The sequence below is a fragment of the Geotrypetes seraphini genome, chromosome 4 (genome assembly GCF_902459505.1).
Source record: "Geotrypetes seraphini chromosome 4, aGeoSer1.1, whole genome shotgun sequence".
NCBI lineage: Eukaryota > Metazoa > Chordata > Amphibia > Gymnophiona > Dermophiidae > Geotrypetes > Geotrypetes seraphini.
The window spans coordinates 237,478,776-237,494,119 of NC_047087.1; the positions used below are offsets into that span (position 1 = coordinate 237,478,776).

At 39.0% G+C, this 15,344-nt stretch overlaps 1 protein-coding gene across 1 annotated transcript; it reads left to right on the top strand.

The window, feature by feature from the left end:
- The first annotated feature begins 287 nt into the window (after positions 1–287).
- On the top strand, positions 288–14,781 carry SRGN (serglycin). The gene is made up of 4 exons (XM_033943564.1): positions 288–336; positions 857–967; positions 5,605–5,752; positions 14,468–14,781. Exons 2-4 carry the CDS (start codon positions 880–882, stop codon positions 14,634–14,636), a joined length of 405 nt encoding a protein of 134 aa, XP_033799455.1. The 5' UTR covers positions 288–336; positions 857–879; the 3' UTR covers positions 14,637–14,781.
- The last annotated feature ends 563 nt before the right edge of the window (positions 14,782–15,344 follow it).

Genomic DNA, 15,344 nt, shown 5'->3' on the forward strand with positions numbered 1-15,344 from the left:
CTTACTTGTTTCTGCATGTATGTGAAGCATGAAATTGTTCCGTATCAGTAATCAGCAGAAAGCATACTCTTATCATCTTTTATGTACTAGATAAAACAAGACTTCTTTACTATAGGATTCCAAGCCTTGTATAAGAACTTTAATAGAGGGACCACTTCTTGACCAAGTTCAGCCAGCCACGTCTCATATGATGCTGTATTTCCTCCACCCTTTATGGATCATTTGATAACTCCCTTTTTTTAGTTTTTTTCCAGTGCTCTGTGATACAACCATACTCTGAAGGGTGGCCTAACAAGACCTTGTTCAATGATTTTCCTGTAGCTCGTTGTAGACCCAGTAAGAAACAGGTTTGTTTTGTTATCTTTTTCTATATGTTACTTTCCTGTTCTCTAGTTAATTGTCCTGATAAAAATGTTTCTTCCTAAAACTAAATATCTGTCAATGTTCTTCCACTGGCTCTTTGATCCAAGATAAAAATGTTATACATTTTAAAGAAATTCTGAACTTCCTCTAGCAGCACCTTAAACAGCAAAATTGTGATTTCAGTGCATAAGCAAGATGCAGGTTAGTGAACGATTTTGGCATGATGGCAACCATACAGAGGTGCCAAATTCAAGACGCCCATCCTTTAATCTTCACAGCAGTGTTAGATGTAGAAACAGATGAAGAAGCAGTTTTCAGGTGGAAGGATATTATTAGTGTTGTTGTTATTACTGCATGAAACTGTTTTACTGCGTGTGCAACTCATAATTTGTTTCAGGAAGTCATGACGCAGGCTGTGGGATGAGCCTTGAGGTTTTGGAAACCTTTGCTTAAAGTTAACCTGTTTACTATGCTTTAATTTACCATTATAAAGAAGCAGAGAAAGACGGAACAGGAATGCAGGTCACACGAGAGAATCTCCTCAGTTTTAAGAGGATTTTCCTGGCTTTTACCCTAATCCTCTTGATTGGAAACTCAGCACAAGGTAAAACTTTAAACAGTTTTTATTTTTTTTATAATCATCTGTCTAGGATATGTTACGCAGCAAGTGTTTCCTCAAAGAACTCTAGTTAAAGTTTCTTTCATTTCATTTATTCCAGATTTCTATCTGTCTTTCTAGGCAAATGCTCAAAAAGGATTACAGAAGTAAAACGGACACATATTAAAATATAAAATGTTTACCCTGAAGAGGTTGATACATATGATGTCTAATAAAAATTTGTGACTATTATTTTGTCTGAAGAAAAATGACACACAGATCAAAATAGACTATTCAGAAGAGAAGGAAAAGTAAATAACTTGTTTACAGATCAATTACTTTCTGATGTCTTTAAAACAATTTTTCCACTGACATCTCACATAAAGTGCAGATCAATGTTGAGGGTCTTGAAAGGAATGTAAAAAAAACAACAGAATTATGTGGCCCATTCTTGAGCACATGTCTATAGTTCAAATGGAAAAGAAAAATGTTGCTAAGTTTCAGAAATGAAAGGAACTGAACAGACTCCCACAGGAGGTAGAAACTCTGTCCTTGTCAACCGCAAAATCTAGTTTATTGAAAACATTTAAGCAAATTCACTTCGATGAAATTTAAACTTAACAAGCTGCACAGTTATAGAGAAGCCGCCGCTTTCTCAATCGTGCACCATGCTGGTGTATAATAAATGAACTGATAATAACATCAGATAGCCCCAAGTTATTCCAAAATTGCAACACAGTGGTCTGAGACAGTTAGAAAGGAAATGTTGAATCATGATGATGAGTACAACTGGCTACCTAATGGCACTTCTCAGAAATAACTTCTTAAATCTGTATGAAATGCTTATAGTTATATAGGCCTACCTATTAAAAGTGACCAGTGTTATGGATACATGCAGCTTTGTTAAAAAGGAGAATTGTCTTTCACTGCTTGTGTACAGGCAAGCCTGAGATGCGAGAAGAGAAGCACATTCATGAATAACATGAGACACTCAAATGGATGGGCATAAAGAGAAGTGAGAGACAGTCTGAAGCTGGAAAAGAGGGAAGAATGAGAAGTGTAGAAAAGGGAGGCTGAAGAGAGGAGAGAGAGAGAGAGAGAAACAAAAAAAGAAGATAGACAAATTAGGAATAGACAAGGAGACAGACAAGTTATGAAGACAGGCAGGATGCCAGGAAAGTGTACAGAGAACGAAGAACAGAACAGGGAGTGGTACTTGGGGGGAAGGAGAAAGAGAGTTAGATTGGGAAAATTAGGTCAAAGAAATGGGGCTGGAGAAAAGGAAAGGGTATGGAGGAAATGGAAAAATAGATATAGCGGCACTAGAAATGGTTCAAAGAAGAGCGACCAAGCCCTAACCTATGAGGAAAGACTAAAGAGGTTAGGGCTTTTCAACTTGGAAAAGAGATGACTGAGGGGAGATATGATCGAGTGGTGTAGAACGGGTACAAGTGGATTGACTTTTTACTCCATCAAGATTTATAAAAACTAGGGAATACTCGATGAAGTTAAAACCAATAAGAGGAAATATTTTTTTCACTCAGAGAACAGTTAAGCTCTGGAACACGTTGCCAGAGGAAGTGGTAAGAGCGGTTAATGTAGCTGGTTTTAAAAAGGTTTGGACACATTCCTGTTGAGACAGACATGGGAGAAGCCACTGCTTGCCTTAGATTGGTGGCATGGAATGCTGCTACTATTTGGGTTTTTGCCAGGTACTTGTGACTTGGATTGGCCTCCGTGAAGACAGGATACTGGGCTTGATGGACCATCTGATCCAGTAAGGCTATTCTTATGTATGCTCTTACATAATGGAAATAACTGAAGAAGATGAAGAGAACTATAATACTCGTCGTGTAGGGAGACAGTGAAAGGGAAGAAGAAAGATGCTGGAGGAATGCTGCACAAGGAAAAAGGGCAGCAAAAAAGGGGAAAATAGTAAAGTAGTATTGGAGACCAAGAAGAAATGTTGGTGCAGTGGAAATAAAGGAGATATGGGAGCATTTCAATCTAGCACAAATTGTGAGATTGACATGTTTGCATAAATGCATGGAACACAAGAGGGACAAAAAATGGAAGGTGATGCATTTTTATTGAACAAACTTAACATGCTTTTACACCAGCTTTTGGAAAATGTACTTTCTTTTTTTTTTTTTTTTTTAAATAAATCTTTATTCATTTTTTATTCTTACATCAAGTGAATTATAAATAATAAAACAATTTTCACAAATCACTTGTACTTACAATCAAATATTCTTATAAGATAAAATAAATACCCCCCTCTTTATCAATATTCCCATTTCCATATGATACATATTCCCCATTCCAACCCAAATATAAACTACCCATGTGCTGAAGATATCTGATCATTAGAGTAAATAGTCAATGGTCCCCATATTTTTTTTAAATTATGAAAATTCCCTTGTTGTAACGCTATCATCTTTTCCATCTTATATATGTGGCAAACTGAATTCCACCAAAATGTATAATTTAACTTAGTATAATCTTTCCAATTTTGAGTAATTTGTTGCATGGCAACCCCTGTCAATATTAATAATAACTTGTTATTATTTGCAGAAATCGGACTCTGAACTCTCATTGCTGTACCAAATAATATAGTGTCATAAGAGAGTCCTACATGATTTTCTAATAATTTATTAATTTGGGGCCAAATTAGTTTCCAAAAAGCAATTACACAGGGACAGAAAAAAATTAAATGATCTAACGTCCCAACTTCTAATCTACAATGCCAGCATCTATTGGATCTAGTGTTATCTAACTTTTGTAAACGTGTAGGGTTCCAAAAAACTCGATGTATCAAAAATAACCACGTTTGACTCATAGATGCTGACCTTGTAGACCTTAATCTCCAAGACCAAAATCTCCAGGATCAAAATTGGCGGATTTAAAATCGTCTGGAAGCAATGGATAATTGCAGGCATACGGACATTGAATGATGTTATTTTAGATGGATCACTGCTTAGCTTTTCACAATTGCAACATAAGTTTGGCTTAAACAAAACACAATATTTTAAATGGTTGCAATTGAAGCAGGCTATTCAGGTAGGGTTCCCTGAATGGAAGGGTCTTAATACTCAATATAGTTTGCAGATCCTTTGCTTTCAGGCGGATTTTTTGGGACACCAAGCCGCAAAATGGTATAAATTATTATATGGATTTTTAAATAAAAAAAAGAAAACTGGCCTTAGGGATATTTGGAGTATTGAGATTGGACAGACAATTTCTGCATCTCAAAATGTACTTTCTTTATCAGGTCTATACAATGGGGTCAATGCAGTAAGTTTGTGTTAGAGCTGTTAGTTGATAGCTTAGCTAATGGAAGTATAATGCCAAATTTGGGTACACTGATGCAGTAAACAATGTATGTGACTAGGACCTGTGTAGAATCTGTGTACTAACTTGATGCATGCTTACATGGTTAGCTAGTGTTCTGCAGGTCTGAACAAAAAAACATGTATTGGCACACATCTCTACATTTGCTGGAATGCTAATCTGCGCATATAGTTTTTGGAATGACAGAATTTATGCACAGAATGGCATAACCAGCACGTGCAGATGTGTGCTCAGACCTGTGTGCAGTTATTTTAGCCTCCCTTAGTGCAGAACTATTTGCATGCTCACAGTCCAGCTCATCTGTACACCTCCCCATTTTTATTCTTAATTTTTTAGCATTTCTTTATTGAGATCTGAACACTTAATACAAAAAAGATACCATAGCTCCTTACAACCATACAAACAATTATAAAAATAATTTTAAAAGATAAAGATATGCTACAAAAACTATGCAATGTTTACAGCCAGTGGAGGGCTCCCCCTGTGGAGAACAGTATTTTCAGAAAAACGGTAGAGAAAAAGCCTCAACAAAAAAACTTTCAGCAACAACACAAGGCAACATTCAGACTAGGATAATATTCCCTAGGATAATATTCCCTATTTTTGATATGACTTATACATCTTTGGTAATCACTGTTTTCTTGATACAATATCCCCTGGATTCTATATATGGTGCTTGTGCGTGCAAATTTGAACATGTGCCCAATTTTCATGCACAGTTTAATTGAGCAATAAACCAATTAGTATCAATAATTGGATATTAACAATCAATTATTGGCATTAATTGACAGCAATTTGGATTTACACAAGCATCTTGTTAGGCTCTATTCTATAAAAAATTTTTGCGTGCAACAAAAGAGGGTGTGGCTATGGGTGGATCAGGGCATTCACTAAAGTTGCACATTCAATAGAATTTGAGGGATCCATACCTAATATATGCGTGAGAACATACAGTATACCCGGTTTCAGTTGGTGTAAATCCTCATGCTCAAAGCTGGGCGCAGATCCTAGTATTACACATTATTCTATAAACGGTGCCCAATGGAGTGGTATTTATAGAATAGTACTCGGCATTTTAAATTGGGTGCCATGTATTGAATTTAGTCCTATATGTGATGTAAATATATTTAGTACATGATGTATATTTTATCTTTTCTAATTCACCTAGAACATTATGTGGTGAAGCAGAATATCAATGTCCATTTTAAATTAAAGCTATTAATCTTGGAAAACAAGTATGAATAATGCAGAGAATATATATATATATATATGTCTGTGAATAATTTGTTCAGGTGCTCCATTGACCAAGGCGAGATACCAACGGTTGCGATGTCATCCTGACAGCAAAGCTGCAAACTGCATTGAGGAGGCAGGACCGTTATTTGACTATGTTCCGGGTGCAGCCAGCAAGATCCAAGCTCCCAGAGCCAGCCCTTACTTGTAAGTAAAGTAAACTCTTGTCATTAATACTGCAATTTATCTTCAGGTGACATCCATAAAGTGGGTACAGTTTTCATTATTTTTTTATTTACTGTATCTCTACTAAGGATGCAGATAAATTGTGTTTTATACTTAAACTTGATTATAGATGCAATTAGGAATTAGGATTAATTGGAATCAGTAGGCCAATCTACACTGGAGTCATTTGACCTACTGCTAATTTAGCAATAGAGAAAGGAGCACTGAGCCTAGCAGTTGTATGGCTGTGCATCACTCTATACTGGAAGGGATTGTCTGCTTATTCCAGATGGCCAAGGGGAAAAAGAGAGGACTTGTGGGATCAGAGACATAGCCTGCTGGTTGATGAGACAGGCTGAAACTTAAGTGGTCCAAAATGCATTCAGTTTTACATTTAACACAACTTAACAACAAAACTCAGCATGCATTAGGTAAAAATGCTGCATGCTAATTGTGCAGCGGAGGAGTGGTGGGGCTGAGGCATACTCATGAATGACATGCAAAACCGTTTGTACTAGTCCAGCATTTTGCCATTCTATTGTTTATATTATTACTTGGGACTGGTAAAATAAATCATTACTACAGCCATATTTTTGAAGGCTTACAGTGCTAATTGTTGGGGGCATGATCAGCATGTTCTGGACAATATCACATTGACATTTGCATTAGCGCATGTTGAACCTGGTCACAATTTGTGTCACTGTAGCCCACTGTATGCTATCTACTCCTATTCGCCATCCATGCTCTGCCTATTTCCCATCCCTAACACAAAAAGCACTTACCCCCACATTCTATAAAGTTGGGTGCCCGAAATTCCAATTAGTGTGCAAATTTGTGTGCACAAGCTAAAGAATAGTGCCAGTTGTACACCTAACTGAATTGTTAAATTAGGCACCAATGACTTTAAGTATCAATGATAACACTTAAGTGATGTTAATTGGTGCTATGTAACTGGCACTAATTTGTAGTTACATGCAGAACTGCACAGTTGCTATTCTATAAACTTAGACCTACATGATGTAGCAAACAACTACAAAGGGAGCCTTCACACGAATGGATTAGGGACACATCATGCAGTTGCAAGCACAAGTTACATAATACTATGATTTACTCATTCAACTGCCAACTTTAGGTGCCTGCATAGCCTTACTAGGTCAGACCAATGGTCCTTCTAGCCCAGTATCCCGCCTTCACAGAGGCCAATCCAAGTCACAAGTACCTAGAAAAAACCCAAATAGTAGCATAATTCAATGCTACCATCCCATATCTGTCTCAACATCAGACTATGGACTTTTCCTCCAAGAACTTGTCCAAACCTTTTTTAAAACCAGCTACAATAACTGCTCTTACCACATCCTCAGGCAATGCGTTACAGAGCTTAACTATTCTCTCAGTGAAAAAAATATTTCCTCCTATAGGTTTTAAAAGCATTACTCTGAAACTTCACTGAGTGTCCCCTAGCCTTTGTAATTTTTGATGGAGTGAAAAATTGATCCACTTGTACCAGGATTTTGTAGACTTCAATCATATCTCCCCTCAGCTGTCTCTTTTCCAAGCTGAAGAGCCCTAACCTCTTTAGTCTTTCCTCATACGAGAGGAATTCCATGTGGCCCATATGAGAGGAATCACACCCGGGCCATGTGCCTAAGGCCCCGCCCACAGGAGGGGCCTAAGGCTCCTGGGCCTATTCTGATTGGAGGCGGAGGCGGGGCTTTGATGCCCCTGGGCCAATCCAGCCCCATTCTTCGTTGAGCTGCATGCTGGATGGACGGGTTTGGCACCCGTCTGTCCGGCCAACCTAAAATAGGTACGGGGAAGGGGGGGTGGGGGGGTCATGGGGGTCGGCCGGGGGGTTCGCAGGTCAGCTGGGGGCCAATCGGGGGTTCTGGGGGGGCGGACATTGGGGGGGGAGGGGGGTGCGTCGAGGGCAGGAGGGCCTGGGATCCCTCCTGCCCGTACTGTAGTGGGGGTGGGGATAGGGGGGTCGCCTGGGCCAGGAGGGCTTGGGCTCCCTCCTGGCCCGAACAAGTCGGGGGTGCCGCGGGTGCCTGGGGCAAGAGGGCTAGGGCTCCCTCTTGCCCGATGTTATCGGGGGGGGAGTCGCGGCTTCAACGGGGCAAGAGGGCTTGGACTCCCTCTTGCCCCGTTGTTATCGGGGGGGGGGTCGTGGCTTCAATGGGGCAAGAGGGCTTGGACTCCCTCTTGCTCCGATGTTATTGGGGGGGGGTCACGGCTTCAACAGGGCAAGAGGGCTTGGATTCCCTCCTGCCTGGATCGTTGTTGGGGGGAGGGGGGAGGATTCTGTAACCAGTGTTGTTTTTGACAGACACCGGTTACAGAATCCAGCTTTTAGGCGAAGGACTGGCTCCTCCTTCGCCTAAAAGCCCTTCTGTTGGACGTTTGTGGCCTAGGCGTGTTTTTGTTTCATTATGGTTAAAAAGTGTAGACGTGCTGTGGGGATACTTTTAGACGTAGTGGAGATTGGGCGTTTAGGCAGAGGAAGGCCATAATCAAAACACGGACGTATGTTTTGGTTATGGACACTTTCCCTGCTTCTGGGTTGAACGTTTAGGGACTTAGGCCAAAAGGGGACTTAGACGTTTTTTTAATTTTGCCCCTCTATATTTTCAACATTTGTATTTTTTATTATTGTTTCCATTATTTTGCCCGGCACCGAGGTCAAGTTTACCGATCTTGCATTATAACATTTTCATCTTTGTTTTCCATTCCTTTTCTGATAAGTCCAAGCATTCTTTTTGTTTTCTTAGCAGCTGCCGCACATTGAGCTAAGGGTTTCCCGAATCTCCCCTGGAACCCTTTTTAAAAATTGGTGTAACATTGGCCACCCTCCAATCTGCAGGTACTACAGACTATTTTAATAACATTAACAGCAGATCAGCAATTTCATGTCTGAGTTCTTTCAGTACTCTGAGATGTACAGTATACCATCCAATCCAGGTGATTTATCATTCTTTAACTTCTCAATTTGTCTTAGTACATCTTCTGGGTTCACCAAGATTTCTTTCAATTCCTCCGCCTCATCACCCTTGAAAACTATTGACTTTTGACATGGTGTAAATGCTCATGCCTACAATTAGGTGTACGCATGCCAATATATATCCTAGTTTATAATGGCAATTTTGTGCGCAATTCCCATTACAGAATTGGCACTTAGGAAGGAATTAATCATGGAGTGCTAGCTGATTTAGCGCATGCCAAACACTAAAACATCCAAAGGAATATAATGGGCATTTTAACATTTATTGCACACTAATATAGTGCAAGCTAAATCAGTTAGTACCTCTTGATGAATTCCTCCCTTAGTGCCCATATTTTTGGCACCTAATTTTTGCCTTCTACCCCTTAATAAGAACATAAAAATTGCCGCTACTGGGTCAGACCAGTGGTTCATCGTGCCCAGTAGTCTACTCACGTGGCTGCCCCCAAGTCAAAGACCAGTGCTCTAAATGAGTCCAGCCTCACCTGTGTACGTTCCAGTTTAGCAGGAACTTGTCCAACTTTGTCTTGAATCTCTGGAGGGTGTTTTCCCCTATAACAGACTCCGGAAGAGCGTTCCAGTTTTCTACCACTCTCTGGGTGAAGAAGAACTTCTTTACATTTGTATGGAATCTATCTCCTTTTAACTTTAGAGAATGCCCTCTCATTCTCTCTACCTTGGAGAGGGTGAACAACCTGTCTTTATCTACTAAGTCTATTCCCTTCATTATCTTGAATGTTTTGATCATGTCCCCTCTCAGTCTCCTCTTTTCAAAGGAGAAGAGGCCCAGTTTCTACAATCTCTCACTGTACGGCAACTCCTCCAGCCCCTTAACCATTTTGGTGGTCTTCTCTTGACCCTTTTGAGTAGTACCATGTCCTTCTTCACGTATGGCAACTAGTGCTGGACGCAGTACTCCAGGTGAGGGCGCACTATGGCCCGGTACAGTGTCATGATAACCTTCTCCAATCTGTTAGTGATCCCCTTCTTATTATTCCTAGCATTCTGTTTGCCCTTTTTGCCGCCGCTGCTGTACATTGCGCAAACGGCTTCATCAACTTGTCGATCAGAACTCCCAAGACTCTTTCCTAGGAGATCTCTCCAAGTATCGCCCCGGACATCCTGTATTCATGCATGAGATTTTTGTTACTGACATGCATCACTTTATACTTATCCACGTTGAACCTCATTTGCCATGTCGATGCCCATTTCTCAAACTTGATTATGTCACGTTGCAGATCTTCGCAATCCCCCTGTGTCTTCACTACTCTGAATAACTTCATATCGTCCACAAATTTAATCACCTCACTCATCGTACCAATGTCCAGATCGTTTATAAAGATGTTGAAGAGCACGGGTCCAAGCCCCCAGCCCTGCGGCACCCTACAGACTGCTAACCTAATGCAGTAACATTTGGCGCGCTTCTGCGATAGCCTTCACACATGCTAATTTGCATGTTAAATGCTTAACACACTTCAGGAAAAGGGCCCCTTAGTGAGATTTGAATACTGGTCCTTCTGACATCCATTGTAGTCTTGAGTGTATCACTTCATCTTCTATGCATAAAAGACATATAGCAGGATATATCTTCTAGTAAACCGTATACTTCTTAGTTTAACCAGGAGCCATCAGAAGCGGCACTCTATTATGTAACATGCACAGGTTTATAATAGAGTTTTGAAGCCGCTACACTTCCTCATAGGTTCCGGTTTATTTATTTTTAATATTCTATCTATTTTTATCTGTTTTTAACTATTTTTATAATAAATATCTTTATAAACTTATCTTGTAGCTCTGGTGAGGCAACTTGCCAACAATTACACCAGCCGATAATCCCTATTCACAAAATACCGCCAATATGCATGTTTCGTCTGTATTCCTAACCACAAACTGCTTCAGGGCACATTCATCTAAAATGGATATGCATAAAATAGTTACTCTTTTAAATTAGCATTATCAATCTACATAGTTCCATAGCTATAGTCAAACTGTTACTTACTTTATTAGTCGCAAATTTTAACATGGTAGACCAGCCTCGTCATAAATGACGGGAAACAATGTAATGTAATGTAATTTATTTCTTATATATCGCTACATCCGTTAGGTTCTAAGCGGTTTGAAGAAAATATACATTAAGATTATAAATGAGAAGTAAGAAGGTACTTAAAAAATTCCCTTACTGTCCCGAAGGCTCACAATCTAACTAAAGTACCTGGAAATTAATAAAGAAGAGAAAATAAAGATGGTTGAAAAAAGAAAAATTCTATGTGAATTTATAGGATGGAAATTAAACTGACAGTGAAGAACTGTATGAAAAATACATATGGAATTCTGTTAGAGAGGGTAGGTTACAATCTATTTATGGTATTTGTTTAATTGGAAGGTGTTAAGGTGGGTAATTTGGGGGAAGGTTATCTGAAGGTAGGTGAATCTTCTGGAGGTAAAAGAGGAGGTTAAGATATTTGGATGAATTTCTTGAAAAGCAGGGTTTTGATTTCTTTTCTGAATGTTTTGAAGTTGTTTGATATTGTCATAAGATTGGAGATGGAATGGTTGATTTTTGCTGCTTGTGTTGCTAGAAGGTTGTCAAACATTTTCTTGCGTTGTGTGCCTTTGAGTGGGGGGAAGGCGAAAGGGTTCGAGGTTCTTCTGTTGGGCAATCCATTCAAAGGCAAACTAGGGGCTCCTTTTACAAAGGTGCGCTAGTGTTTTTAATGCACGCACCGGATTAGCGCGTGCTATAGCGCGCGCTAGTCAAAAATCTACCGTCTGCTCAAAAGGAGGTGGTAGCAGCTAGCACACATCGGCAATTTAGCACGCGCTATTCCGCGCATTAAGGCTCTAGCGCAGCTTTGTAAAAGGAGCCCTAGGTTTCAGGAAGAAAAATGGACTGGTCTAAAGTTACTACAAAATGCTGTGAACCGATTAGACAGCCTCCCCAGAGATGGCTTCTCACGACTGGCTATAGATGGTAACTTTATGTGAGAGATTGCCAGTCGAGTTCACCATTTAAACCTGAAGGCTCCAGAGTTTGAAGTTCAAAAATCCATCTCTGCTCCTTGTAATTGAGCAGAGATCCAATATCTAGTATCTAATCAAAACTGGGACATATTTACTGTTCAAAAATATATGAGGACATTCTTGTACTGAAAATAGCCAAAATGAACAGCCATTCCCCCAAAAGAAGCATTCAAAATATGAATGCCAAAAAAGCAGGCACAAAAACATCTGTCTGACATTGTATGCAAAAAAAAAATGTCCTTGCAGAGTAGAGGGGCAACCTAGTGATCAGTAGAGAGGACTTTAAACAGCAGGACCCAGGTACAAATCCCACCTTAATTCCTTTACATGTTGTTGTGAGCCCTCCAGGAACACATAAAAGCCTACTGAAAGGTATCCCACTATAACAGCCATCATGCTGCAGGGGTCTTATAAATTCAGGTACAGTATGTATTTCTATGAGATAGGAGGGCTTACATATTTGTACAGAAATAAAAGAATTAATGTGCAAGTTACAACTGGTTCCTGTGTTCAAAGTCCACTGCACTGACCACTAGGTTACTCCTTACACTTGCTTGCTGCTCTATTAGGAATGGCCATAATACCTGAAGCTATCATAGAACCTGTATCCACTGTCACTTTTACTATTTAAGGGGGTGGGAGGGGGGATCAATAACCACTGAGAGTTGAAGGATGGATCTTGCGTTCTTCCCTCCATTGATCAGCTGCTCAGTCATTGCACCTTTGTGTACCCTGGATGGATTGAAACAGGAGTCTGTTATAGGGGAAAACACCCTCCAGGGTTTCAAGACAAAGTTGGACAAGTTCATGCTAAGCTGGTGAGACTGGACTCATTTGGAGCACTGGTCTTGACCTAGGGGCCGCCGCGTGAGCGGACTGCTGGGCAGGATGGACCACTGGTCTGACTCAGCAGCGTCAATTCTTATGTTCTTAGGTCTAGATAAAAATGTCCAGTCCAATCCTTAGGTTTATATACTGGGTCTTCTCCTAAATTAGGGGCTCGATTCAGTTAACATAAAGAAGTGAGGAAATGGAAACTGAAGCTAATTTAAGAGATCTGTTAATCGATATAGCAAGAGTACATTCTTAAATCCTCAGTAAGGTTATTCAAATATTGATTGTTGAAAAAGTAATGTTTTTAAAGATTTTCTAAAAGTATATATAGAGAAAGTAATTCTTTTTTTTAAAAAATTTTTATTTATAAAATTTTCATTCTTACAATAAATAAATAGCATAATATTTAGTTTATAATAATTATAGTTGTATGTACAATATCATATCATATATATTGAATCCCTTTCCCCTGTTATTTGTTTTTTTCATTTTTCCTCATATTAATTTCTATATTTCCCTCCCTAACCCTATATTATTATTATCAATGTGTTAAGATATCTGATCTTTAGAATATTTTGTCAATGGATCCCATATTTTCTTAAAATTTTTTATATTTCCTTGTTGTAATGCTAATATTTTCTCCATTTTGTATATGTGACACACCGAGTTCCACCAGAATGTATAATTTAGCTTGGTATAATCCTTCCAATTTTGTGTGATTTGCTGCATGGCAACTCCTGTCAATATTAAAAGCAATTTGTTATTGTTTGCTGATATTGGACTTTGTGTTCTCATTGCAGTACCAAATAATATGGTATCATATGAGAGACCAATATGATTTTCTAGTAATATGTTAATTTGGGGCCAAATTAAATTCCAATAGGCTTTTATGCAAGGACAAAAAAAAATTAAATGATCTAATGTCCCTACTTCTATTTTACAATGCCAGCATCTATTAGATCTAGTATTATCTATTTTTTGCAAGCGCGTCGGGGTCCATAACACTCTATGTAATAAAAATATCCATGTTTGACTCATAGATGCTGACTTTGTTAATCTTAATCTCCAGGACCAGAATCTTGGCCATTGAGATGCAGAAATTGTCTGTCCAATCTCAATGCTCCAAATATCCCTAAGTCCAGTTTTCTTTTTTTTATTTAGAAATCCATATATTAATTTATACCATTTTGCGGCTTGGTGTCCCAAGAAATCCGCCTGGAAACATAAAACTTGCAAACTATATTGGGTATTAAGATCTTTCCATTCAGGGAACCCTACCTGAATGGCTTGCTTCAATTGCATCCATTTAAAATATTGTGTTTTATTTAGTCCAAATTTATTTTGCAATTGTGAAAAACTAAGCAAGTAATTCTAATCTCAACAGGATGTTCATTCCAAATTGAAGTAAAGATGTATGTAAAGGAACAGGAAACATAACCTAAAACCTTCGTTCCTTTAAGTGAGGGAAAAGAGAGTTTATACAGTTGAGAAATTCTTGGTTTTGTAGTTCGTAAAGAATTAAAGGAGATTGAAACAAAAGGAAAAAAAAAAAGCTTCATGTAAGATTTATTGCCTAGGATGTTTCTTCCTGCTCTGTTATTGCTGAAAGATGTCCTAATTTTGATCTTGCCCAAACCCGCCTCCAACACATCACCTTACTATTTGTATGAACTACAGTACAAAACATCCAAATTCTCCCTTTTGAAAATTGCGATTTGTACGTTTTCGGCAGATGGACTTTTCTGGCCATTTTGAGACATCCATCTGCTTCAAAAATGGGTGTTGTAATATACAAATAAAGAGAATAGAAACTCTGCATGGTGAATGCTTCTTGTACCTTTCAGGTTGAATAAACATCAGGAAGAGTTTGACAGCTCTCTCTTCGGTGAACAAGAACTAGGCTCTGGCGTAGAGGTCACATCTGGAGCAGAGCTGGAAGCTGGGTCAGGAATTGTCAACGATCCCGATTATTATGATATAATCTTAAACCAAATAGCAAGTGGATCTGAATGAAAAAGGAGAAGCTGTCATTTTGTAAGGAAAGAGAACTATATTTCTGCCATTAAGGTTTATTCTGTTATTTCTTTTTTTGAAAACCCTCATCATGACTCATGATAGGACAAAAAAATAAAAATAAATAGACAATACACTTCATGAAGGATGTCTTTCCTGCCTCTTTTCATATTGCAGATCTGTACCTGGTGCCAGTTCGGATCTGAATGTCCACATTGGCTGTCTTTCTATTAGGGTTAATGACTATTTACATATTTATAATAGTCCGGATTTTTCCCCTGGAAACCTGGAGTTGTAGTTTGACGTTTTCTTAGAAAAATAAGGTCTAAAACCAATAGAATAAAATCTCTTGAAAAAAAAAAAAAAAAAATGAAGTTCAGTGGTAATCCTGCTTTTTATAGTGGGGCTCATAATCAAAACTTAAACACATCTAAAAACCTGCCCATGACAGGTCGTCTTAGTGCCAATAATCAAACCAATTTTCAGGACATGTCACGGGACCTTTTAGGCCTCTGAATCCCGCTGTGCTCCCAGAGCTAAAAGGGGCATATCTGGAGGAGTGGTTAGAGCAGTATGTGGGTGGGATGGGAGATGAACTAGACTTAGGGCTCCTTTTATCAAGCCATGCTAGCGGGGTTAACGCATGTGATGTTTCATCATGCGTTAACCCCCGCGTTGGCCTACAAACTACCGCCTGCTCAAGGGAGG

What these genes read in the sequence shown, in the direction of transcription:
- SRGN (XM_033943564.1), top strand. Translation starts at nt 880, where the DNA reads ATGCAGGTCACACGAGAGAATCTCCTCAGTTTTAAGAGGATTTTCCTG. An exon ending in GATTGGAAACTCAGCACAAG is followed by an intron (nt 968 to 5,604) that starts GTAAAACTTTAA and finishes TAATTTGTTCAG; the next exon opens with GTGCTCCATTGACCAAGGCG. An exon ending in CCCAGAGCCAGCCCTTACTT is followed by an intron (nt 5,753 to 14,467) that starts GTAAGTAAAGTA and finishes TGTACCTTTCAG; the next exon opens with GTTGAATAAACATCAGGAAG.